The sequence below is a fragment of the Schistocerca piceifrons genome, chromosome 1 (assembly GCF_021461385.2).
Source record: "Schistocerca piceifrons isolate TAMUIC-IGC-003096 chromosome 1, iqSchPice1.1, whole genome shotgun sequence".
NCBI lineage: Eukaryota > Metazoa > Arthropoda > Insecta > Orthoptera > Acrididae > Schistocerca > Schistocerca piceifrons.
In genome coordinates, this window is record NC_060138.1 from 803,491,684 (window position 1) to 803,519,400 (window position 27,717).

Consider the following 27,717-nt stretch of genomic DNA (forward strand, 5'->3'; position numbering starts at 1 on the left):
TCTATTTTGTACGAGCTATAAATAAATAGTTGCCACTATTTAAGTTCCAACCCTTGTATTTTGCTGGAAAGCGTCCGTCAGACTGTGATATTCTGATTGTTTGAATGAACGGACAGTTACTCAAGTATGACAGCATTCGGAAGAAAAATTACCCATCATCTTTTTAAGAAGGGTCTTGTCTAAAATGTACGAACCATTGCTTAGTCCTGCCGCATGCGTAGAAGTATACAAGTAGCAAATGAAGACTGAAACGGAGAGTTTTCGCATAAAAAATTCAGAGGCATTAGTTTTCAACACGCCTTGTATTTAAACGACAGGCGTACATGTTGTGAGTAACCACCAGAAAATGACACGTCGCCGAAATCAGCTGGCCGCGCGAGGTGAATAACTGTGGTCGTAATATAGATGAGGTAGAAAACGGATATTGTCTTTTAATAAATTTGTGGCCTTGTCACCCTATATGAAAACAACTTATTGAAAGTACAAAATTATTTCTGAAGTCAAGTTTGACTTTGTGGCGAATTATAATTGCAATCCAATGCTAACTTTGCAATAATTTGCAAAGGGCAGACGATGAGACACACGGTGGAGAGTTACGAGGGGGACATCTGAAAGAGAAAAACCGTGGCGACCATATTTGGGATAGCAGTTGCTCGGTTCAGCAAATTGCACCGGATGTTATACCCCGATCGCTGAAATAAAAGGCGACCGATGTCCTTTTTTTGTCTCTCGCGTCTATTTTTGAGGCTATTAACGGGCGACGCGGGGCGGCGGGCACACATATTGGCGCTGCAATCCAGTTAGGGTGACGCGGGAGCTGGCGCCAGCGCCGCCGCCCGGCGCTCACCGCGCACCGCGCGCTGGCGCCAATTCGCAGTCGATTTCCCGGCGGCGGCGGCGACAGAGAGCGCCCGCTTAACCGTGTTACCACGCCCCCGCCCGGCGCGCGGCGCACGGCATTACAAACATAAACCAATCAATTACCATCACAAATAAAGCTCACGGCAGTTATTAACGTTTCATTACGCCCGCTGTGCGGGGAAGCGCCCGGCCACGCCCGACACATTTGCATGGACCGAGCGCGTCGCGCCGAGCCGTGGAATGCGCTGCGGCCGCCCCTACTGGCGCCTTAACTCCATCTCATTTTTCACGCAATTACCATCAAAGGCTGTCATTAGTTCATTTATAAAGACCAAGGTAAAAATTTCGAGTGAAGGTAATGCAGTGCCCTGAGAGCTGTTTACAGCATCATATGCAGCGTGTCTCATTTACCTTGACCACTAAAATAACTTTTAGTCCAAAAGCAAAATAAAAAAAATTATATCGAGCAGATGATGTTAATTTAGCCTGGCGCCACTAACCATCATGACTACCTTTTTTGTCACTTTCTCCGTTACGAAGATATGAACAGCAGTGCGTCTTTTTTTAAAAAAAAAAACAGTACCTTACATATATTGTTTTATTCCGCAGCCCATTTCCTCTCATCAAGACCTGTTCAAAAACATATCACAATGTAGTATTCATGTAAAAGAAAACATGAAAACGTAACATAAAACTGAACTGACTGTGCCGGTCGGAGTGCCGAGCGGTTCTAGGCGCTACAGTCTGGAACCGCGCGACCGCTGCGGTCGCAGGTTCGAATCCTGCGTCGGGCATGGATGTGTGTGATGTCCTTAGGTTAGTTAGGTTTAAGTAGTTCTAAGTTCTAGGGGACTGATGACCACAGCAGTTAAGTCCCATAGTGCTCAGAGCCATTTGAACCATCACCCATCCAAGTGCTAGCCAAGCCCTCTATTACCACTTACACCAAGCTTGCATAGGAATTATCTCCAGAATATAATAACTTCTGTTCTGTTAGTGGACTCAACAACAAATAATTCTTTTCTGATGTTTCGTTACCCATGAATCTCTCTTTTCAATCAACTGCTAGGTATTTTACATTTGTTACTGTTTCCAGATATTTATCATCCGTAGTATAATCGAACATTTATAGTTCCCTTCGCCTATTTGTGCGCAATACACCACACTCATTTACGTTGGCGGTCGACTGTCACCTTCTGCAGCAGTTATCAATGTTCTACACGTCTTCTTGTGTTTCGGTACGGTATGCTGGAGTTGCTATCTTATTCGTCTGCGATATGCTTTTAATATCTTCCGGCACTGTCCACTAAATCATTTGTATAGACTGTAATCCATAACAACCTTATAATTACCCTTCGGAGTTCTCTCGAAATTACATTTAAATCTCCCGATTTCGTCCCGATTTTTGGACGACGTTTCCCAGCATATCAAAGTTTTTACTTTCCTAGTGGCTTGATACTTCTTCAAATTTCCGGGTGCCTGTCCTCAAATAGCAGTATCTACGGTAAAACCATGTCATACTTCCTCTAGTACTGTCCTGTCTGTTTTCTTCTTCGTCCATGCACGCTAAATGGAAGAAACAGTACGATCTTACGTGACTCCAGATTACACAACAGTTGCTTGAAGTTATTGCTTGTTGTAAATATTAATATCATTCCGTAATAGTGATGCATGACTGAAGGGACCAGTATCAGAGAACTAAATTGAAAACAAATCTAACCAAGCAATATGTGCAGCAGAGCACCACTTGCCCTCTTGGGACTTGTGAGGTGGTGGTATGTGTAATGACATGATAGTGAAAGCTACCTTTTCGTAGGCTGAATATATTTCTTAGTTTGATTAGTGTGCAATATTGATGCAAGTAGCTGTTTTTAAATGCATTCCCAGTCGCTGCTCATCGTCTAATGCAAATGGACTACCTACAGAACGGTATAGCGACCTGAACAGAAAACCAGTAGCATAGGATGTGGTGCTTGAAGGTAGCTGAGTGATGATAAACTTGGATGCTCAATGCACTGACTAGGAGATATTACAGAGCTGTGATTCGGTATTGGAGACAGGTACCGACGTGGACATCGTATCTTCATCTGTCGTTTGATTTCATGGAACAGGCACAAACCAGAACACTTACAGGAAGACGAAGGGAAATTACAGAGTTTGACCAAACGAAGGAGACGCAACAGTGAGAACCAAACGAATAAGGAATTCTACATCCAAATGTGCGGACAAATTCAAGGATCTTGATACACCGGCTCAGCTCTTGCTGTGAAGACGGTTCTCGGAGCGCTACTTTCCACCGGTAACTCAGCGCTCTATCAATGCCGTTTCAAGTCTCTCACTAGTCGTAGTGTCGTGGACCAGGTATAGAAAGTATACGTGACTAGAGCTGACTTTGAGAGCTTTAGTATGGAGAACATGTTCTCTAAGTCTAAAAGGAATTAATTTTTTAGTGAAGCGGTTATGTGAATCATCGGGTGCCAGTTTTCAATACCAGCGCCATAGTTAAAGATTTGACATAAGTGACTGAATAAGTAGATTAATAGCATTCTACACTACATGACAGTTGCTAGCGAACAGAGATATTATTGGACAGGAATAATCATAGACAATGATGGACGACATGAAACAAAGTATACACGTAATACAAGTGGAGTTGTGTATTTATATCAAAAATTGTTCCGATTTCACCCCATGGACAGCAGGAAACAGACATAAATGACGTTCGTGTCTGGTAAATGTCACGCTCCCAGTATATAAGCTCGATATCGGACTCTCAGCTAGGAATATGCCCTCCTCGGGCACTAACGCACATTTTGCACCTGATATTCATGCTGGCTACGAAACTTTTGAGGGGTCCTGAAGGGATGTTGTCCTACTCATCTCTCAAGGCGGTTTCCAGTTCTTGCACGGTTCGGAGAGGGGGTGTTCCTTGAGAAAGAAGTCTGCCAAGAGCATCCAAGGCATGCTCTAAGGGATTTAGGTCCGGAGAGTTCACAGGCCGGTCTATACGTTCAATATTTTCACTTTCCTGTGTGTCTGAGACCTCAGCGGTCACGTGTGGCCGAGTATTGTCGTCAATAAACAGACTGACGTGACCAAGAATAATCTTCCTACAATATTACTGTACTGTAACGATTGCTGTGTTCCGCCATTGTGCACAATGTCTGCCCACACCATAACGCCGAGGCCACACCGATGACGTTCATGAACATTCTGTGGTAATGTGTTCGCGTCTCTCTTCACACTAAATGGTGGCCAGAATCACTTGTCACAGTGAAGCGAGATTCGTCGGAGAACATCACTCTGGACCACTATTGCTGATTCCAACCAACATGCTCCCATCATTACCGAACTCTTTCACGACGATGGCTTTGCTGAAGTGGGATGCATTTACCAGGCTTCCGAGCATACAAAACAGCCTCATTTAATTGCCACGAAATGGTTCTGGCAGAGACACATGTACCGGTACCAGTTTAAAGGTCTTCAGCTATCTGGCGAGGAGTGAGATGACTTTTACTTATCTCCACTAAGGGGGCTACGTATCCATCCTCGTGTCATGTGGTAGTTAGTCTACGACTACTGGTATGCTTTCGCATAGCATTTTCAGCTTCGGAGGCATTTTTTAATTGCGAGATGTCTCTTTTGGATACAACTACAGTACTGACACTTTGACCGGCTTCGAGCAGTCCAACTGCTCGTCCAAATGCCGCACTTAAAGAATTTACGAATGCATACAGAGAGGTCTTGCACAGGCTTCACTTCGTTAACACGTGCCGCCCTCTACATTTCCCTTTACAATCATCGGTCGGGTGTTCCGCAGATATTGGATGCTGTTACGTAGCAAGTGTCAGTTGTTCCTTAGCAAGTGTCAGTTGTACCCTAGCAATTGTCAAACAGCTTAGTTTGCTGCATATAGTAACACCGTCATTACCGTCAAATACTTTCAGCTAGTAACTCCTTCGGCCCTTAGGGCGACGTCTCGACAAACCTTATATTCACTGCTTCTAAAATTGATTCTCTATTACGTATTCCAACTTTCTGCCGTATGAGGGTACATAAAACATGCAGGTAAATTATCGAACATGATCGTTTTGGTGGTCCAGGTTTTATGTTGTGGGGAGGCGCAATGTTGCGTGTGTGTACTGACCCCAAATCTTTGAAAACGGTACCCTCGCCGGTGACACTGATCTCCTTCCACACGTATGTCTTTTTAAGGGTGCATTCGACCCTAATTTCATTTTTATCAGTGACAACGTGAGACCGCATCGAACTGCGTAATTCTGAAACGAGAGGGTATTCGGCAAAGGAATGCCCTGCCCGTTCCCGCTAATTAAATCGCTTCGAGCGCGCTGGGATGTGCTGGGAGATGTATTTCTGGACACATGCCCCACCGACCATTCAGCGGTTATCAGTCGCGCTAGTGAAAGATGGGGAACGCTCTCCGCAAAAATTCGTTATAAGTATTGCACCCAGCATAGGAGCACCTTGCAGAGTATTCATTGCCAGCCGCGATGATCACAATCTCTATTAAGAACCGTGTTCCATCGTTTCTAATGTTCGGAGCACTACCATAAATCGCGGTGACTTCAGTGTAATTATTGTCTTTGAATAATAATGTCATTTCTGTTCGTTCCATTGCGTACTTCTTTCAGTCACCCGTTCAGTCAGCCGTTCCTTCTATGTATGGTCCAAGTTCGACCGAGCTATGTGAGTTAGCGGTGATACATCATGCGCAAATTACTTTCGTCCCAAAGTTTTGCACACCAGGACGGAATATACCAAATATGCCGGAAGGAGAACTTAGTGCAGCACATTCTCAATGGTCGGCAGATGTGGCCGTGCGGTTCTAGGCGCGTCAGTCTGGAACCGCGTGACCGCTACGGTCGCAGGTTCGAATCCTGCCTCGGGCATGGATGTGTGTGGTGTCCTTAGGTTAGTTAAGTTTAAGTAGTTCTAAGTTCTAGGCGACTGATGACCACAGATGTTGAGTCCCATAGTGCTCAGAGCCATTCTCAATGTCTGTCCTAATAGCAGCTTGAAGCTTTTCTGATAATAACATGTGTCCAAACGGCGTTAAAATGATTAAGAATAATTAACATACACGTTTCATCACCGAAAAGAGAGGAACTACAGCGTCCCTGTTGAATCTGAAAAACCAGTGAATAAAACAGAGAGGTTCCAAACTATTTTGCATGATCGATGGTATCACGATTCGTCAGCAAGCTACAGTGGACTCGAAGTCGCTGACAAAACGCTGCAGCTGGCAACAGACGTTACTTTCTAGAAAGTATAAACGTTCGTTTTCAGGTTTTTCCAGTGCATCACCTTGAAACAGGAGGTTACTTCATGTGAAAAGGAATGCACTTACTCGGATTTTTTTTTTTTTTTACTTTATTGTTATTTTAAAGCCTATACAATAGGCAGGCTGTCAGCAGCACACTACGCTGCTCTTCAGCCATAGAATAAACAAGCAGCAAAAACAGGAGAAGACACAGAAGTTACAGAAAGGTGGGCAATAAAACAGGAGACACATAGAGACAAACACGGAGCCGTTCACACTTGTCGAAAATCCACACTGCTAACTGAGGAGACGACGCACAAACACTGAAGATGACAATGGCACTGGTGAACGAGGGAGTGTGACGATGAACATTGAACACTAAACACGACGGCACACACGAAACACTGATGGCGGTGATCTCCGGCGCGCGAATGTCCACGTAGCGTGTGCGAGTCCGGGGACCTGCCAAGGGGGGAAAACAGGGGTGAGGTGGGGGAGAGGGGAGAAAAGGGATGCCAATGGTGGAGGAGATGGGGGCAGGAGGAGGAGGAGAGGGACAACGGAGGGGAGGCCCGGGGGAGGAGGGGGAGAAAAGGGGGAGGGAGGGAAAAATGGAGAGAAGGGAAGGAGGGTGCCCAGAGGAGCAAGCACAGGAGGAGGGCGGGAGGATCAAGGTTGGTAGGAGGGGTAAATGGAGGGGAGGAGGGCATCATCAGGGAGGGGGAGCTGGCGGAAGCCACCTTGGGAGAGGGTAAGGAGGGTGGAGAGATGGAGACCGGGCGGGACGTGGGAATACAGGCGCGGCAGCGGGCGGGGATGGGAGAGGATCGAGGATACGAGCGGGTGAGGAGGATCAAGTTTACGGGAGGTGTACAGGATCCGTATCCTTTCAAGGAAAAGGAGGAGGTGGGGGAAGGAGATGAGATCATACAGGATCCGCGTGGGGGAGGGGAGACGGATGCGATAGGCGAGGCGGAGAGCATGGCGTTCAAGGATTTGGAGGCATTTATAAAAGGTAGGGGGAGCGGAGATCCATGCTGGATGGGCATAACAAAGGATAGGGCGGATGAGGGATTTATAGGTGTGGAGGATGGTGGAGGGGTCCAGACCCCACGTACGGCCGGAAAGGAGCTTGAGGAGACGGAGGCGGGAACGTGCCTTGGCTTGGATTGTCTGGAGATGGGGAGTCCAGGAGAGGCGACGGTCGAGGGTGACGCCAAGGTACTTAAGGGTGGGAGTGATACTTACTCGGATTGCGGCTACGCTGATATCGCGAGATAAACCGAATTTAGTACAGAGCACGTTACTAAATCGGCCCTGTTTTCGACGCCTCAACCGCAGTAATAAATATAAGAAACGTATGGAGACAGCAACTGTACATTTTGAAGCACGAGCCAGTGGGTTGGGAAGTGTCTGGGGCGCGGGAGGTGAAACAGAGTGTGAGGTCACGACGCGGTGCGCCGGTAAGGCGGGCAGCGGACACGCAAGGCGTCGCCGTTAATCAGGGACAGCCGGGGTGCTGGAGCGGCGCGGGGCTGAGGGGGGGAGGTAAGAAGTAGTGCCGCTATCTGGCGCCGCATCGGCCTGTGGGGAGCCACTGGCGGCGCGCCCCTCTCAGGGAAACGCTCAACTTCTCCACTTCGCTTCACTGGGGACGCGGCAAACAGCTGTTTTGTCGGCTTTACTGTCCAAACATTGCAACTTCATACTAGCTACGGGGGTGGCAGCTACACTGCGGCTGCTCCACCTGAAACCGTATTGGAATGACGGGTAAAACGCCCTTTAAACTGTACTGCTTGAGACGCTATGAAATTCCTCGCGAGACTGACTGCTGAAGACAAAGGCGAAGCTAGCTGTGGAAAGCACGAGAATTTTGTTCGAAATACACGGCTTGAATACGGAGATCTTATTACGAGGCGTGTTTTTTTTAAGTAAGTACCGTTTTGAAATTAAAAAAAGACGTGCAAAGATATCTCAAGACGAAGTCAAAACAGTGGTGATGCAGTGTTAACAAGTTAGGCGGCAGACTTCTATGAGCAGGGTATTCAAAAACTGGTACAACGTTACGACAAGTGCCTCAATATTGACGGAAATTATGTAGAAAAGTAGGTTAAGGTACAGGCTTTCATGTAAAAATAAAATTATCGAGATATCTTAGCACGTCTTTTTTTAATTTCAAAACGGTACTTACTTAAAAAAAAAAAAACACACCTCTTATGATGTGTCATCTTATAGCCTCGGCAGAAACACATGCGCTGTGAAAACTTGCAAGCATGCCATATTAACAGTTTCGCGTTTGACGTAAAATTGCTTCTTGATGGTAGCTGTCTGTCGCGCCTGTAGCGACTGATCACCCCAATCTAGGCTCTCACGTCGGTGTGGTTTCTTGTCTATGCGCGTGACTTTAGCCCGTGGGGCTCAGTTCTCTAGTCTGGCGTCTGGCAGGCAGCATTTTTTTCATTGCTTTAGACAGTTATGTGTTTACGTTGAGGTAAGATTTAGTACTTTATTTACCGGTCTCGCGGTCTCCGTTAGTTTATTGCAAAGTTTGACACTACAAAAACTACCGTATTGCGTCACCAGTAAATGAGTACAAGCTTTCGAACTGCGTCCTTACCAATACATGCCCTACGGTTCCCGTACTAAATAATTTCTGTAAACAAGAAAAGAAAGACCAAAAGGAAAGAAACACAAAATAAGAACAGCTTTTACTTGGTCGCAGCGAGGACAATAATTTTGCAACTTCTATGTTTACAACAGATCACACTGACAAACCGTGCTCGAAATTTGCACCGTTTTCTCGAATGCAAGTATTTCATAGCTCAGTCGTCCGTACACGGCCAATCCCAACCGCTGCACGTCGTCCGGTGACGTCAGATGTTCAACATTTCTCATCCATTATTTGGAGTATTACCCGTCATTTGTGACCCCATGTATCTCTTATTAAAATACTTGTCTCAGCGTCATCTAAACCGCTTCGGGGATTTTTATACGTTAGTATGAATCGCCCTGTTAGTAGAATACTCTCCTTAAATTTTAACCTATGTCAGGCTGTCTAACGTACAATTAAATCAACGATAGAAGTTATGGGTGGGACTGCGTTACGTAAAATATGACTTTGGGATGTTTTGAAGCCTCTTTGAGGTGTTCTAATTTGCACGATGTACTTTTTACGTTCAGTCGTTATTGACAGGGCGGCTACAGAGATTCAGCGCTTGGTAGTGTGTAAATTAGCATTCCACAAGAAAACCGCAAAATGTTGCAGTCTGAGGAAATATTTGGAAGTACAAGGCCCAGTTTTAAGCTTATTTTTTATCTGCTATTGCGATTTGTGTGTTAACAGTCAGTGAAGTCTCTTATATCCTCCTCTGTAGCCGAGAGGTCACCGTTTCTGACTACCATGAGGAGGACCGAAAAAGTGCCAGGGATTTTTCCTTAGTGAAGTGAACTGGAACGAGATGCGCTCTGCCTTGCAATGCCAGTTGAGGAGCCTTTTAATCGGAAGAATCCAAGATCTGTAAAGTTGACAACGGAAGAAAGGTGTACTCATCCAATGCCCCTCCATGTAGCATACGGATGACGTCATATGGCAAAGGATGACACACATCACGTCCAACTCTGAGCTTTTTTTTACATCTGTTACCAATATATTTCTCACTTTTAGAGCTATCAAATAAATTATTCAAGAACAGCACACTGAAAGGAAAACCGGCAGTTGATGAATATGTTACCATATAACAAGTTAACAGTGCTAACCATGGAGTGTAATATTTTCTCTCTGGCTTACTTCTACTTCGCGATAACGTGCTATCAATACATGAGCCTTTTCGTCGCGTTAAATGTCCACTTGACATGGATACATCCTATCTATTACGAGGAACGAAAAGAGATGTTAAGTTGAATGAGGAGATCAACAGTAACGGAATACCCTAAATGTGAAACTGTTTGATGTGTGTTATAAGGAACATTCGTGTGCAAGGAGCATGTTTTTAAATTTACATCAGCATTGATAGTAATAATAATTTGTAGGAAAGGGGCAATGGAGAATATAGAACACCGTCAATTTTTCCTATTTGTTATTTCCAAAAGTTCCTAGTGGTCGTGTATAAAAATGACAAAGAATATGTTCTTCATAAATAGAAAATTGAACCATTACATGATCTAGCAGTAACACGCTGATTAAGGAGTTTAGTTTTTTTCTATAATCTCTTGAATAGACACTGAAGCTTGGTCAGTAATATTTAGCGCGACATATTATTTTTCGAATGTGTCAGTGACAAAACTAGCAAAACAACCATTCAGAGAACTTTGAAAAGACCATCGCCTTATTATCTCTCTTACGAGAGAATAGTTACTGGATGAATATATATCAATAAACCAGTAAGCGAAATGGTGGAAATCGATTCCGGTATTCTGTTCAGCAATTCACAACATTTGAAAGACGCCAGCCACTGCAAGAAGAGTAAGTACAAAACTAAACAATGCTCTGTGTTCAAAGACTCTTCTTCATCATTAGCGATTCGTGACTCACAGAATGTATCGCTAAAACTTGTGCCTAGCTTACACTGAAAGCAGTTAAAATTCACTTTATAAGTATACTGCTGTTGAGAGAGAATTCTTGTGGGACTTACGAATCCAAAGAAAATCTCTTACAGTTTACATATTCTTGGAAAGCAGTTGGCAGAGTAGATAAGGATTTTATTTTCAGGTGTGGGATGGAACCAAACAAAGACAGTCCTACTCATTGAACGCTGAAAGTATTAGGCAAAATGTCTACGGAAGTCCCAACGTATACCTTAAAAAGTTTCTCAGTTCTACACCTTAGTAACTGCAGGTACACAACCTAGGGCAGCCCGTCAGTTGTGCGAAGCTTGGTGTATGCTTACCTTGAGTCTGCGCTGCCGAATGCGTCGTCCATGATCCCTTGTACGTCGTGTCTGCAAAACAATAACAAGTAGTTACGGCTGCGCTCACATACTGTCCATTTTCATGGAGCAATGAGCAATACTATCTGTAAAATATAATGGCACTTATTCCAGCTTACAATACTCCAGGTTCATGGAGCAACAAATTATTATTGCCAAAGAGAAAACATGCATTCTTTGTCGAAATAATCTCTGGGTCTGCATCATCTTTGGCAAGACTAAAACGTAATCCAAGTGTTCATCAGTCAACTTTATTCAGAAGATACTCCTGTGTCTTTTCAATCCTACGTCAGATCCATGAATAATTAAAATTTTAATTCAGAACTAAAGAACTTACGAGGATATTAGCTCCTCTGTGTTTTTTTCGTTCGTAGTTCAAGTTTTGCAGCTTTATTTCACATGATCTTACCTGAACTTCGGCATAATGAGACAAACTGACTGCCGTATGCAATATAAATTAGGTTATTTTTTGTACTTGTGATCTCAAGTGAAACAATACGGGATTATGAGTTGTAAGAGGGAAATAGATAACTATGATATTTCGCAAAGTGAATTATAAAGGGAGTTAACTGCCGGATCGCTCGTTTTGTATGTCATAACATTAACGTCTTTTATTAATATTAGATATCATGCACGTTGCTGCAGTTTTCAAGCCTCTTTAAGAATCAGAAAACTAAATTATGTCATATATAAAGGGCAATACTGTTTATGAGCCATTTCTGTGCCACAAGGCGTATTTACCCTTTGCAGTAGGCAGTGCATCATTTAATATTATACAAGAGACTTCTGTTGAAACGCAAAATTAGTCAATTAGTCACTAATTAGTTACGATAGTGATTACATTAAGAATTATAGGTATGACTACACGGGAAAACTATTTTAAAGAAGCATGAAAAAGGCGTTCTTGCTAAAATGAAAAACACTTGACTGTTTCACATAAAGTCTCTCATTGCTCCATGAATTTGGATACTGTGAGCAGTTGCATTACATTCACTTACCATGATGTCGATGTCACCATTCCATAAGGAGCAGCAATAACGTAATAGTGAGCTGACAGAAGTTTCAGAAAATGTTTGTACACTGTTGATTTCTTGAGTGAAAGAAATACACGAAAAAGCCTTGCTTTCTCTGCCTCGGCATATCCTCTGGAGGACAGCCGTTATTAACTTAATGGAAGACTTTGTTTATCACATCAAAAGACAAAACTAAAGAAAATGTCTATGTTAGATGAAATTTGTAGTTTCGATAGTTGAGTATTCGTTTGTTTATATTCATTGGAGGTAGTATAAGTCATTATGAAATCGTGTGAGGTATCTAAGGAGAACATAATTAACAATAGATATCTCGTTTATAGTAGCGTGTATCCATTGATCGATGCCAAAACATGTAATGAAAATAAGAAATTTGGTTACTACATTACAGCAGGAGCTCAAGGGAGCGTTTATATCTCATTTGTCAGAGCTGAATTTTTGTATGGTGTATCAATAACAAAGGTTTCGTACTTCCGTTCGATTTGCACATTTCCTCCTCCCTTTGAGCTGACGAACAATGCATCTGTCGGATGGAAATGAGACCAGCAGAGTATCAAATAGTTAACTTTTTACACCCAATAAATTTCATTCTCTGTAACGCGGCGACCTAATGACAGAAACTATGAAGAGATGTGTATTTCTAGGGCTTTATTTATTTCAGTTATGCGGTTTCCACTAATGACTGCATGTATTTTTCTTTTTATGTTCTCGTTACCGTACATGCGTCTATAAATTTTTTGTCACCTTACTTTATTGACGGCAATACGGTTTTGTACGAAACTGCAGAATAATTGTTTTAATGCATTCTGAAAGTAAGTCCTTTGTTCCCCCTTCTTCCTTACACATAGCGCACCAATGGCGGATAACATTAGTTTCATTTACCAACATACAGATCTTAACGATATTTAGTTGTGTGCGGAGAGGCCACATCGTTCGAAAGTGGTTATAAACTGCAGGAAAACTTGCAGATAGTTAGCACTTGGTACGACAACCGGAAACTGACAAACATAAATAGCCGTCACGTAATACGCGTAGTTATAAGGAAAGAGCCGGCATCTTTTTACTACGCTATCGGCTATTACGTATTCCTTTCGGCGGTGCATATAGGCCCAACTGAGAGTCACGGGAATCAGCCACAGCTATTAAATGTTTAGGAGTATCGACCAGGGGAAATTTCAGGTAGCACAACCACATAAATCTGACAACGTGTTAGGTAGATAGCAGAATGAGACTAATAAACTAATACATTCGGAATAAGACATATGATTACCGACAATTCTTCTTCCTGTGTGGCATCTGCTAACAGAACAGGCATAACGGGTAAGGGGAGGTGAAGGGAGAAGAAACATAGATCATTATGTACCCGCCTCCGTGCACCTTATGAGGGTTACGTGTGATGGATGTCGACGATGACGATATAGATGTTGCTGTTCAACAAGATCAAATTATCAAGGCCTGCCGTACACAGTTTGTCGCTTTGTGTTTTGAATCCCGCATCGTAAATATCGGAAAGCGTTTGATTTTTTGAATCCACTAGGTAAAAATGCCGCGAAGAAAGAATATATTCTGGTTCTAGTGGTTTAGTTTGCATTGTGAACTGCGCACCAGGATCTGACAGGGGCAGTGGTGCGTTGTTCCTTGTGTTTCAGATAATAGGAGGCGTAGCAAAAAGTAAGGCCCATTGAGTAATAAAAAACATGTTTATTAGAAAACGATTTTATTAGTGGTTTTAGTTTACTGTAAATGTACTTCAGTCTTCCTAGTACTGGTCGTTCACTTGTAAGCACTTTTTGTAAGGTTTCACTAGTTTATTCAGTCCCCCTCCGTAAGTATGGAACATCTGCTTCTGTAGCTACATTTTTCAGCACATTTGTGCCATAGACATTGGGTATCTTCATTCAGTTCTAAATTTTTCTAAATTATTGGGTTACATAGGACCCCCTAGACATTACTTGATATTGGCAGCTTGTCGTAGTTAGTTTCGAAATATCCTTTCTCATCTGCATTGTCATCTGTTGTTGAAATCCCCACGCAAACAGCACACATATTTTGCTCAACTTCTCTCGCAAATAACACTTTTTCACTTCGCAAAACACAGTGTTGATGTTTCTGCCGTGTCCCATATGGACTGAACACACAGCAGCAATATCAAAAGTGCGTTTTCTAAAGATAAAAGTGTTATATAGTTGTGTTCATGTAATAAAAAATGAAATAAAATAAGAAACCAGTTCCCGTAATAGGCAGAGCCGATGTCCAGTAACCTCTGCATAAGAGTTCTCCGCCTGGGGAATCAAACCAGTTGACAGCGATAGTCTTGAGTTTCTCATTATCTTACAACAGGTGTCCATCAAGTCATTGTTACAAGTACAAGGAGAGGTGTTACATGGAGTGGGTCCAGACAGAAAGATTTTTTTATGATGCATTCTACGATGGAAAAACTACGCACCACGATTGAGTTATGCAAATTGGTCACACGTAGATATTCATACTGATATCGAAGGAAAATGCAAAATTGTAACCTTTGGCTGCAGGTGGATGAAGGTGGGCGCTGCTGCGCAGTTTCATGGCACAGCTTGCACGGATAGTAAACAGGGGACATGTCGATACTAGGGCATAAAGTGTACGCTAACTTCATTCCGTCTTCTCAGTTGGGCAGTAACTATGCGTCTCAGACAAGAGCGTGAAAAATGTACTCAGATGTCAGCATCTGAGAGAGGACATGTAGTTGAGCTGAAGGAAGTTGGTTAGAGTAACTGGCGAATCGCTCGACATTTGAACAGAAGCGATGCCACTATTCGACGAGGTTGATAGGAATGGGTGAACCAAGGCGGAACACGGTGTCAAGAAGGAAGCGGTAGACTTAGGGAGACGACAGAAAGTGAGGACCGAGCAATCGCCAGGGGGGCACTCACAGCCATTATTATTATCGATCTAACATGCATCTGCTGCTTCAGTGACCACAATGGCGATTAACAGACGAGTCACAGAAAGGGGGCTGAGCTCACGTTGACCATTTCACCGAATGCTTCTGACATCTGTTTTCCAAGAAACACGTTTGGAATAGTGCTGGGCACAGTCAGCCTGGAATGTCGGTAACTACAGTAGATGTGTCTTCAGTGATCAGTCCCGCTTCAAACTGAGCCTCGATGACCAGTGAAGACGTATCTGGAAGATACTGAATGAAGACACCCAATGTCTATGGCACAAATGTGCTGAAAAAGGTAGTGGGGTCAGGAATTTTCTCTGCCTCGTGATGACTGGGTGTTGTGTGATGTCCTTAGGTTAGTTAGGTTTAAGTAGTTCTAAGTTCCAGGGGATTGATGACCATAGATGTTAAGTCCCATAGTGCTCAGAGCCATTTGAACCATTTTTTGAACAATGGTTGTCCCGAAGCCCCATATTTTAAATGAGAACATCCCCCAGTTCTTCAGCGGTTAAAGGACCTCGTACAAACACCCTGCACCTCGTTGCGTCCGGGCAGAACATGTCTGATTAACAACTCATTTAAAATGAACGTAGGAATTTTACAACCAACCGGTTGAAAATATCTGTTTGGTACAACGGACTTAGTCTCGACATATACTAAGGGTGCCTTCGTCAGAATGAAATTTTGAATAATCGCAAAATTACATTGTGAAAAAGCAGTAGTCGGAATTCATAGCTGCTATGCTCAAGTCAAAATTAAAATAAAATACGTTCCAGCCATATCAAGTGTGCCTAGCTAGGAAAAATATCTGTTAAAATTCTGAGAGCCCTTCTCTCGACAGGTAAGCGAACATATTACTGCTGCCCACTTACAAGTCTCATAGTGACCAAACGGTAAGTATAAAGCTCATATAGATCCAAACAAACAATTATTTCTCTCATACACACTTCACGAATGGAAGGGCAGACTGTTTGTTCTGACGAATCACAAACCATCTGCGACATATGCCCCTGTGGCATTTGGAGTCCAAACGTAGCTGAGGGGTGCAACATGGTAAAAGACACTGTACCTCTGCGTGCATCAGCATCTTTAAGATCTCCCTTGACATGTGAATTGGTACGCAGCGTCGCTGGCTTCAGAGAGGTAGTATGAGTGTTCGCATCATTGAGTCGAGTATTCCGTATGTGGATATAGTTTTCAGCTACCGTGCATACTCTCCTTAGTCATGCTTCGATTCCTCTCCGTGGTGAAAGTACTTAAGACTTGTTCAAAACTTTCATTTACTCAAGTAAAGCATTGTGTGGGATCCTTTGTACTTTAGCCTCTCTGTTCAGGTTAAACCTAACCTTCACGTGATTTATCTGATTACATAGATGGTGTGATTCGTGAAAGATTAAAAAACTTCGAATCGTAGAGTGGTGAGGTTTATCTACTTATTGGATAAAATCCCGATCGCAGAATCGTCATTTTACGAAGTTTTATGTGCTTCCATTGGCTTTCCTTAAATAGATAACTTTTAGTGATCCTTAAAATCCAGCTATTTATGACTCGGTAAGATACTGACCTAAGGGGCCAAATGTATGAGTGGGAAAACGCTTCATTGGTGTAGGATGTACTGCTGCAGATGATACGCCCTTGACGAGGAGGGTAAGAGATGATTGCTGCAGCATCGCCTCCATATGACTCGATGGAAATGAAAAGAAAAAGGAACAGGTACTTCAATTTCCTGTCGGCACCGCTCCGTGGGCAAGGGGATTTCCACTGGCATTTTGGGGAGAGGATTAAAGCCTTCACATAGACTCGTCCCGATTCGTCATACAATGTTCACTTGTCTACAGTATTAGATGTTGGGTTACATTTGATATTAAAGGTACTTAGGTAAGAGGAAAATTTCGTTTTTAAATCACATGCTAAAAGACAGTAAAGGATCTTTCGCTTTGGATATCCACAAATAGCAATGGTGCCGACAACTTAGCAAACCAAGCCAGACATATGACTTGTGGACCTTTCTACTCTCCACTACTTTTGCTATGCGCAGTTTGTGTAATTAAATGTGGAAAAATTTGCAGAGGAATCTTTTGGGAGCCTCATGAAAATGTAACAGCTTCTTAACATAATGGAATATACTGCGCCTCAAAACTTGCTCTAGCTTTTGTTGTATATGAGAATGTACTGTAATTTGTTTTTAGTAATTAAATTAAATTGTTTAGTTATTGCTTGATAAATAGCGTTATGTTTGTTCGTTTACGCATTTAAATGTAACGAACACGTGAAACTAGCGGCACGTAAAGTGCAACTCACTATGAAAGACGAAACACAATTACCGGAGATAGTTGATGGAATTGTAAACATCTCTGCCTCTGAGGAATAGGGTAGCTCCTTCGTGAAGAAATTACACGAACCATAACTTCATTACAATGGAAGCACATTGTCATGTTGGATGGGAACAGAGCAGTTGCTTGAACTACGCATTCATCTTTAAAGTGACATATTCTTGAGCTAATGTCGTGTACACGTTAATATATAATCGGCTTGAAGTTTGTGTATTTCCTTCAGAATGAAACACAAATTATAATAAGCGTTGTAGTGTCAGATAGTAGGACTGAAAGATGTCAGTGAGTTTGAGACTAATTCCTCAAAGAGATGGCTCCTCGTAGACATGATCTCGATATCTGACACAAAACACTCGACCTATAATACTGTTAACGTGTCTCATCATCAGATGGAATGTAAATGAAATCTATAAATTATCTGTGAAGATACTGTGGAACATTTTCTCTGTTTTATCTGTGGATGGTCTTATGATGGTATACAGTCCATTTATCATAAACATGTTGCTGTATTATTTTGTCGATTTGACGTGGCATTTTACCACAGGGTCAGAAATCTCAAATAATTCGCGTTTCATCAGATTAGACGGTTTGTCGCGTCTTATTGAAACATTGGGAACAAAGGTAGCCGCACGTATCACACTCTATAAAACTGTAAATAGTGTAATACAAAGTTCTAGTGCTGTTACAACAATATGCGGAGCATAAAGAAAACATGCAGTTACGTGACTACCGAAAATACAAGCTTTCACTTACTGTAGTTTCATTTCTAAACTGTGTGAATAGGTTCTCTGAATCAAGTCTGTTACTTTTTTATTTATACCGTCCCAGTATTTCAGACTGTCGGATCATACTTTTCTGATAGATAACACTAAAATAAGAACATCAGCCAGTGTGGAACTTTTAAATCTGTGACGACATGAACGAGGAAGTATTGAAAATCCTGAGTAGTTGAGAAGTACTGTGTGTTTCACGACAGATCTCCACTTAATATTCACATTGTTAAGTTTTAGCTCATTGTATATTATCCTACTTTTCCAAGTTAGATTATCCCATTGATGACTCAGATTTTCAAAAGGGTCTAGGTTTTTCGACTGTGGCTCTCATAATCTCTTTATTACATTTTAACCTCAGCAAGTCCTAAATTTCGTCAAAAGCTGATGCAGGTGGAATTTGGTAGGCAAATTTGGTAAATAGATTTAATTTACAACAATATGTCATGAACCCCTGGGACAGGGGCGTTATTCCGATGGTTTTCGTTGTAATGCGGACGTCTTACCACATTTTTTTCTTCCAATCGATCCAGATGACATGCGCAGTTGTCAGTTACTATTTTAATCTTTCCAGCGTAATCAATAACAAGAATCCCTTTTGAAACAGACAGAGGAAATCGACTTCACGTTTTGTGCAGTCACATGATTTCCACCGTCTACTTTGGCTGTTGTTTCGTTACTGTTGTTAAGTGGTAGACCCACGTCTCATCCAAAGAATTAAATAGGAACACAAAATGCATTAGATTATTTTTAAAATATACCAGACAATTCGGAATGTGATCCACATTTTCTTGTGGTCAGTATTCATTAAATGTAGCAGAAGTCTTGCAGAAACTTTTCTTATAGTTAATAATGATGGTACTCTCTCTTATTATATGGTTATGATATTAGTTATTTCATGTATGTTTATGCGCCTATCATTCAATACTGTACCTTGCACTTCCTTCAAGTTTTGATCTGTTTTGACGCATGTGGGACGGCCTTAAGAGATAGTCAAGAGAAGTAAGTTTAGGGTAAATTTAAGCTGTCCATGTTCCATCTGTCGGGAATGAAGAAACAAGTTCATAAACCACCACCAACTGTGGTTAACGTTTCGTTGGTAATAAAGCGCCCAAACCATAGGCGTTTATATCAGCATCCTATTTAGGTTATACATTTGAGAGAAGGAAGTTCATTACGATTAATTTAAAAAGCACTATGAAGAAAAGTAGTTCAAAGATTATTATGATACTTGAGCTCATAGTGGAACATATACTTGCATAACAAAGACATAATATATAATTTATACCAACAATATCTCTGAGGTAGGCCAAGGATATTTCACGTTGATATAGTAAGAGTCCCACATTCAAGGACGGATTGCAGCAATCCGTGACTATGCCGCAAGTGTGGGCAAATCGCAGATCGCAGCTGACGATCGCAAATCTCTCAAAATTCCTGACGCGACAAGTGACAATATGGACTCGCTTGTCCAGACATGAAGTGTTGTTGTGTGCTACTGTGTCATTTCTCTGTGGTCATGTAGACCTAGAACATCATGCTAGAATTTGTAGATATTGATTGAGCACAATCACACTGAAAGATGAAGTTGAAGGTGACTTTCCCAGTTATATTAAAATGGAACAAAAATATGAAAAAAAAACTGATGCCCTCAGACTTTAAAGTGATTAGCATTTTGAAGCTTGTGCTTCGGAAGTAGAAATCAATGGTAAGCTCAGAACAAAATTCACCTTATACAGGACCGCATCTGATCATTTTGAACTCCTCATGAAACAACTAAAAGCATTATTAATGTTTTATCTTCGAATCTGTAAGGGATAATATTAAATGTACATTTCAACTTAGATGTGTAGGGCATACCCGTTCTATAACTGTACTTAAGTCCCTTGTCATTTGATATAATCTACCTCTCCGGCGTACAATTCAGTACAAGAGCTACGGAAACCAACAATGGAACATTCGATAATATTTCTAAAGGAACAGCAAGATTACAAAATCACTGTGTAAATACTTGCAGTCTTACTAAAAGACTACTAAATTAAAGAGAAACTGACGAGTTTAAGATTTCTTTGCGAACTACAGATTGGGAATATGTACACAACATGTCTGACATCGCTGAACAATGTAAGGTATTCCCTAATTATAAAAGGTTTGTTGTATATGAAACTTCCTGGCATATTAAAATCGTGTGCCGGACGGCGTCTCTAACTCGGGACCTTTGCCTTCGGTGGGCAAGTGCTTTGTGAACTTTGGAAGGTATGAGACGAGGTACTGGCAGAATTGAAGTTGTGAGTGCGGGTTGTGAGTCGTGCTTAGGTAGCTCAGTTGATAGAGCACTTGCCTGCGAAAGGCAAAGGTCTCGAGTTCAAGTCTCGGTTCGGCACACAGTTTTAATCTGTCAGGAAGTTTTATATGAGAGCACACTTCGCTGCAGAGTGAAAATCTCATTTAGTTTTGTTGTAAGTTGCTGAGTACTCTCGTTATCAAATCCTGAGCGACTACATTCCTGGTATGGCTACGAAGTCTTTCGCGACGTATTTCTTGAATAAAAATCTCTCGGTGTACATGCCGCGTCAATTCAGGATAAAACTCCAAGCTTTCGACCACTACCTCCATGGTCGTCAGTCAAAGATAGTCTAGGCTTAAGAGTGCCGGGAATTTATACTATTCCTTGTGAATGTGGCAAGAATTACGTGGGCCAGTCTGTGAGAACCGTTGCCGGCCGCTGCATCGAGCACCAGCGCCACCTGAAATACAGGTATTTGGAAAAATCTGCGGTGACTGAACATAGCCTGCATAGCAAGCATAAGATTTTATTTGAAGAAACCAGAGTAATAGCCCACGCATCGAATTACTGGGACTCTGTGATCCGGGAAGCAGTCGAAATTAGACTTAGCGATAATAACTTTAACAGAGACAACGCCTATGCACCTAGCAACAATTGGAAGAGTGTATTGGATAAAGAAAAATCGGAGAGGAAAACTTCCCGCACTTTACCTCCTGATTCAAGGGATGGCGCTGCAAGCAACGCTGGATAGAAACTACATCTATGGAAGTAGAGGGCACCACTTCACTACGCGCCATATCGCTGTTGCTATGACGTATTCCAGCCAATCAGAAGCCGTCCATTGCATATAAAAATGGGAACCTCGCTAGTTCACGACAGTCAGTTTTAGCCCTGACGACGACCATGGAGGTAGTGGTCGAAAGCTTGGAGTTTTATCCTGAATTGACGCGGTATATTCCTGGTAATCTGAGCTCCGACTTAAGCACAATGTAGTTTTTCGTACATCTCAATGTTTATGATGTCATATTTCCTAAACTATGTGTCGCACACTGATATAATTTTGCAGGTATCTTCTGTGGTACAAGCGAATACTGAGTGGAAAATATGTTGCGAATAAAGTTTGTAGACCGGCCAGTGTGGTTGATCGGTTCCAGGCGCTTCAGTCCGGAACCGCGCTGCTGCCACGGTCGCAGGTTCGAACCCTGCCGCGGGCGTGGATGTGTGTGATGTCCTTAGGTTATTTATATTTAAGAAGTTGTAAGTCTAGGGGACTCATGACCTCAGATGTTAAGTCCCATAGTGCTTAGAGCCATTTGAATAGAGTTAGCAGTGAAGAAATAATAAATTTAAACGTCATGCCCGATACTGAAGTTTTACTGCAGAGACAGCGAAGATGTAATGAGCGATAAAGTTTTTCCTTTCATCCTTTTGTGGGATACGGATTTGAAAGAGAAAAAGTTTCATAAAGTTTCGAAATTACATGTAAAATTTCTTGAATGTTCCTAACTGTTCTCTTCCCCAAATAGTGGACGGATGTAAACTTGGTATTTTCGCATGGTGAGTTACGCTGCACCTAGACATATACACAGTCTATAACAGTTTCTAACTTTCATACTTGTCTTAATGTGTTACACTTTTAAGGTAAGATTATATCAGTTGAGTAGATTATGGCAACAACTTAAATTTTTAAATTTGAACTATAATTACATGAAATTCTGAAAATCAAATTTTGTTGCACGTAGAAGTGATTTGGTACGCAACCAACAACTGGACCCGGGTGATCGTGCACGGTGTTAGTCGTTTCTTAATATAGATAGCCAACAGTTCCCAATAAAATCGTTTTAAAAGCAGTTTTTTAGATTAGCATTTCCGTTTTTTTATCAATCCGTCGCCTATGTGTGGGCCCCTACTAGCGTCTCCAAAAGAATATAAAATCAAGTAAGACGTACGTTCCTCCCTCAACATCATATCATTTTACAAATTAAGGTGTGTTCACCAGAGCAGAGGTTTTGGGCCATGCACAAACTGAAGGTCTACCAGTCTGGCGTGTGAGGTACTCTTTAGGGGTGGAGTGGCTGCCAGCGGTCGCGAGCAGCGGGCGAGCATAAGCGGCCCCTGCTGGCGTGGCTGTGCGTGTCGGCCGCAGGTGGCGCCTCGGCCGCGACCCCAGCTTGTTCCGACCACGCCTCGCTCGCCCCACTTGTTCGCCACACCTTTCCTCCTCAATGGCCGCCCCGCACCTCACTACACAGGCCGCTCACGCCCATAGATCTCAGCGCCCGAGGTTGCAGAACACCTGAGACTTGTGCAGCAATGCAACAAAGCATCATGTTTTATAAGTGCGAATAATCTCGGTGTTTTGCGACAACTACGCTTCTCGCATCGACACCACCTCTTCCACGTTACAATTTTTCATATATTCAGTTCGAATTTCAGTCCTATAGAGATGAGCTACTCTGATCAAATCCCAAGATATCGCTGAAAGACTAAAATATACATTCTGTCGGCAATAGCTGCTTGATTCAAGTGCTTACTGCTTTCTCGAGGACCCTCGGTTTTGATAGAGGTAAACGGGAACCACAAGGCTTGGGAAGATACCATTAATAACAAGGCCAAAATCACACGCCGGCATTTTGAATGGCCCTACACATTACCGTTCTGCAGTCTTACAGGTTATAGTTTCTGTGCCCCTCCAGTCAGTGTCAAATGTCCAACAGAGGAGAGTAGAAGACGTGATGAACGTACAACACATTATTTATTCCATTGGTATGAGGAACTTTAGTTGTATTTTAAATTGATAGCATATGTGGGTATAATATCCAACCATTTGCTTTTTTGATCTGATATGTTTTATTGTACCATAACCACTAGTTTTCGAGCCACCACCAACTCATTATCTGATGGAGGCGCAGGTAGACGCTAGAGCCGCGATTCTGGCGGAAGTAACAGAAATATAGTGAATGGCATGTTCACGAAACGAGAAGATCATTGTGTTTTAGGACACTTATATTGCACTAGCTTACATACACACACACACACCGTCTCTCTCTCTCTCTCTCTCGCTCTCTCTCTGTCTATCACACACACACACACACACACACACACACACACGCACACTCACTCACACAAGTGCGTGATTGCGCACATACACACACGCACACGCGCAAACGCACTAGAACACAGCATTTAGATGCACTTGGTTTCATTCATAGTAAACAAACACTGAACGTATGTGTAAAGAGTATGACGATGCATAATATCAAGATCTTTGTTATGAGACACTTGTAAGTAATTTATTCCGTAATTTAAGACACATATATCATGTCAAACATCGCGAAGTGTCAAAGCACGACGTCTCGCATCTTCATACACTTTTTGTTTGAGTTCAGCGTGTTTATTATAAACCCTACTGCTCCTAAATAGCGTGGAAGATGCGAGATGTCATACTTTGACAAATCGCGATGTTTGACATGATACACGTATCTTAAATTACGAATAAATTATTTACAAGTGTCTCATATCAAAGATCGTGACATCATGAATAGTTATATGGCTCTGAGCACTATGCGACTTAACTTCTGAGGTCATCAGTCGCCTAGATCTTAGAACTAATTAAACCTAACTAACCTAAGGACATCACACACATCCGTGCCCGAGGCAGGATTGGAACCTGCGACCGTAGCGGTCGCTCGGATCCAGACTGTAGCGCCTAGAACCGCACGGTCACTCCGGCGGTCCATGAATAGTCATACATACGTTCAGTGTTTGTTTACTATGAATGAAACCAATGCATCTAAACGCTATGTTCTAGCACGTTTGCGCGTGTGCGTGTGTGTGTGTGTGTGTGTGTGTGTGTGTGTGCGCGCGCGAGCGCGTGTTTATGTGTGTCTGTGTGTATGAATGGCTGGGTTGGTGGGCAGGTTGGTGGGTGTGTAACCTGGTAAAATGTACATTGACGGAATGAATTTCTTAGGGATACCAAAAAGCAGCGCAATGGAAGTATCCCAAACATATTAAACTTATGTAAGTCACCAATGTATGTTGGGTGCCATATTTCCATCATATTATAATGGAAGGGAGTAGCTGCATGTCCTCAACACTCAGCTTTTAACCTTCTAAATTCCGTTGGTGATAAATGGGCAAAGTTCTATGGACAAAAATAACAGTTTTACAGTTTAGCAACCACAACCAGGGAATTGTGCAAATGTATAGTAAAAGGATGAAATGAATTTCGAATAATATATGAGTAATTGCGCTTGCTCTGACGAATGATCAGTGGTTAATCCCTCTAATTAAGTGATGCTTCTAGTCTGTTGTTGCTTTTCACCCTGGTGGTGAAAATATGATCAGCGTGACGAAGAGCTCCATAGCACGAGATTATGCTATTGATAGTCAGGCCTTATGCAAATGTCATGGGTTAATGTCTATGCTTTTCCTCCGTCTCTCATGGCCCACACGATACAGATACTTATTTGATACTATAATAAGGAAAGGAACTGTACATGAGTGTTTCATTCACAATAATGGTGACAATATTGTGGCAATAACCAGTTACTAAAACATCATCATAAAATAATTGATACTTCCGTAACTGAGTCGGCAATCGCTGTTAAGGCGTTTGTGTGAATTTTAGTATTTTATCTGTATACCTTATGCCTGTGTTACAGTTTGTCTTATATTATGATCACAGCTATTTGTAATGCAGACCCAAATAATGAGGCAACCTAGCGGAAAGTCAGATTTTATGGTAGTCCCTGGAGCAAAAGGCTACATAAGGAAAGCGTTAGCAGCATGAAATATTTTTAGAAGGAACGCAATGCCTACTTTCCCCTGTACTACATGGCCTAATCAACACTATTTCAAACTTTTTATTTTGTATTTGTATACTTTCCTTCCGATGTTGAAAGTAAGTGACTCATACAAATTTCTCTCTGGTGATTACAATCTTCCATTTATCAAATCACTTGTTATTTTGTTTGGCTGGTCTTATTATCAGTTAAGCATACCCATCGATGAAGACGTCTTGTTCGCGCTATTCAGCTTTCGGTTTTCACTTGGAGGATGATTTTCTCTAAGAGGACATCTTGCCTCCAAATTTTGTGATAAGTTAACTATAGAATGATGTGATAGCACATTATCAACAGTCCCATTTCACCCTTTCATTCTTTTAGAATTCAGACATTAGTTTCGTTTCTTCTTTTTAAATCCACTAAATTCGCAAACATCTCCGATCTTCATCATCTTAATTTTGTCTGATTATCACAGTAAGTTGTTGCTTTTCTCGTAAATGGTATTATTTTTTTTTTATTTTCTAGATGTAGTTGCGATCCTTACAGACAGTGGACCCAAGGTAGATGAAACGAACAGGTATTTCGTATTTTGCTACAACATCTGGTTGCAGCAGAAATTCATCACGGTATTCTGTCTTAATTTTGACTTGCTTTTGATTAGTGTTAAGCTAAATTTATTACTTTCCTGATCCACTCAATCGAATTATTCGATCATGTTATTATTTGAAAATCAAATTGTTAAGGACGTAAACTAAGATCTAACAAACTCAAGATGTACTAAGAAGCAGTGAATACCAGATAGTAAAGGTCTAGAAAGAAGCTGTCAAACTGGATTTTTATTACGAACTCCTTGCTGCTCCGAAAATGAATGACGCATTTCCTGGAACCTGAGTGCTGAATTTACACAAAGTGGTTTCATGTATTTCATGCACAAAATTTACAAAATGACTGAGCGAATTTATGAGTACTCAGGATGTTGTTTTGTGTGCTTCATAGAGGGAAAGTATTCTAAATATTGACAAAAATTTTACTTAGGCTCTACGAAAATTATATTTTGTAGGTGTAAGTTGGCAACAGAACAGACTTCCAAGCTCAATGTGAAAAAGCTGACGTATTCATATTGTTGAAAAACTACCTCAGTAAAGAAACAATAACGATATACTGCTAGATCCATCCTGTTTTGAACTATGGGTAAACATTTGCGTGGATTACATGTACTTATTCAAAATTATTGAGTTCTAATTCTCAGTATATTTACATTACCGTATTTTATACACAAAATCCTTAATCACAGTTCATATTTTTCAAACATAAATTAGAACTGTCCAACATTTTGAGTAGGCAAGAAGTTGACACTGGTAAACATAATACCAAAATTATCAAAGGTTTTGGTGGTCTGAGCTTCACACGTAACGGCGACAAGCTGAGACTAATAATAAACCGTCTACCAAATCTTTTGAAGCTAATCGACTGATAGAATAAGCGGTTTTAATTCTAGTTGTCGTGGCTCCATAAAATAAACTTCGCTGAATCGTCTTTATGTTTACTTCATGGAACCGGGTCGCTTTACATAGTCGAATAATTTGGGGAGACAGATTTTAAATATTAAACTTCAGAGAGCAAAGACATCTAGTAACCTTCTTGAACTCTGATGTTCAAAGTCGACAACATAAGAAGACGAATGCATATTACAGGAGCTAGTACAAACAGAACAGATCCTCCGTGCTATTTGCACTTAACCTATAACTCACTTTTACACGAGAGGTGTGATACTGCACGGTTTTTAACATTCCAGATAGTAGGCAAATCGAACTGTACAACAAAAGAAAACATATTTTCCTGTTTAAGTATTACCAGACATACGGTTTCATAGTAATTAAGCAGAGTATTCATTTGAGGGAACTGTTGATGCATGAAAACTACTCAGAGTTCGCCAAGTACGTGTTTCACTCGAAACTTGGTCGTTGAGTCGCTGTAAGCCGTAGATAGTCTAGTGTTTTCTCCAGTCTGAATAGCAACATCAACGGAAATGTTCAGGAGCTACTGTGTATAGACAAACTTGGAAAACTGTTGGCTACAAAATAAATTAAATCACTATTTAGTAAGAGATTCTCTGTGGCCCATATTTTCATTCGAACTGAAAATCTTTTATCTTGCTTCCATTTAAAGTAAACCACTTAAGAATAATATCAAGAAAATCAGCATTTCGCAGTAATGCGGAATTTTCTTAAGAAAATCGCTTCATTGTTAAATACATAGTCTACTTTTGGGGCGTAATCTTCGTGTGCAACACTTCGGTTAGTGTACCTTAACATGACTATTAAGAAAACTTATTTCAGTGTTATCTGCTTTTCGATATCTGCTTTATCTGCCGTCGTGAGGTACTAAACATTGCAAATGAAATTAACCCACTCGTATTTGGTTTCTTGTTGGCTGTGGCGCATTTGGTATCTTGAGAGAACTGTGGTAGTCATTTCATCCGTCATTCATAGGCCCACACTTACTCATGGACA

At 41.6% G+C, this 27,717-nt stretch overlaps 1 protein-coding gene across 1 annotated transcript in view; it reads right to left on the reverse strand.

The window, feature by feature from the left end:
- LOC124712951 (transcriptional regulator ERG homolog) overlaps positions 1 to 27,717 on the reverse strand; it is a 290,618-nt gene that overhangs the window by 260,940 nt on the left and 1,961 nt on the right. The window contains exon 2 of the mRNA XM_047242911.1: positions 11,029 to 11,079. Within this exon, the coding sequence (XP_047098867.1) occupies positions 11,029 to 11,079 (51 nt within the window). The remainder of the gene's footprint in view (positions 1 to 11,028; positions 11,080 to 27,717) is intronic.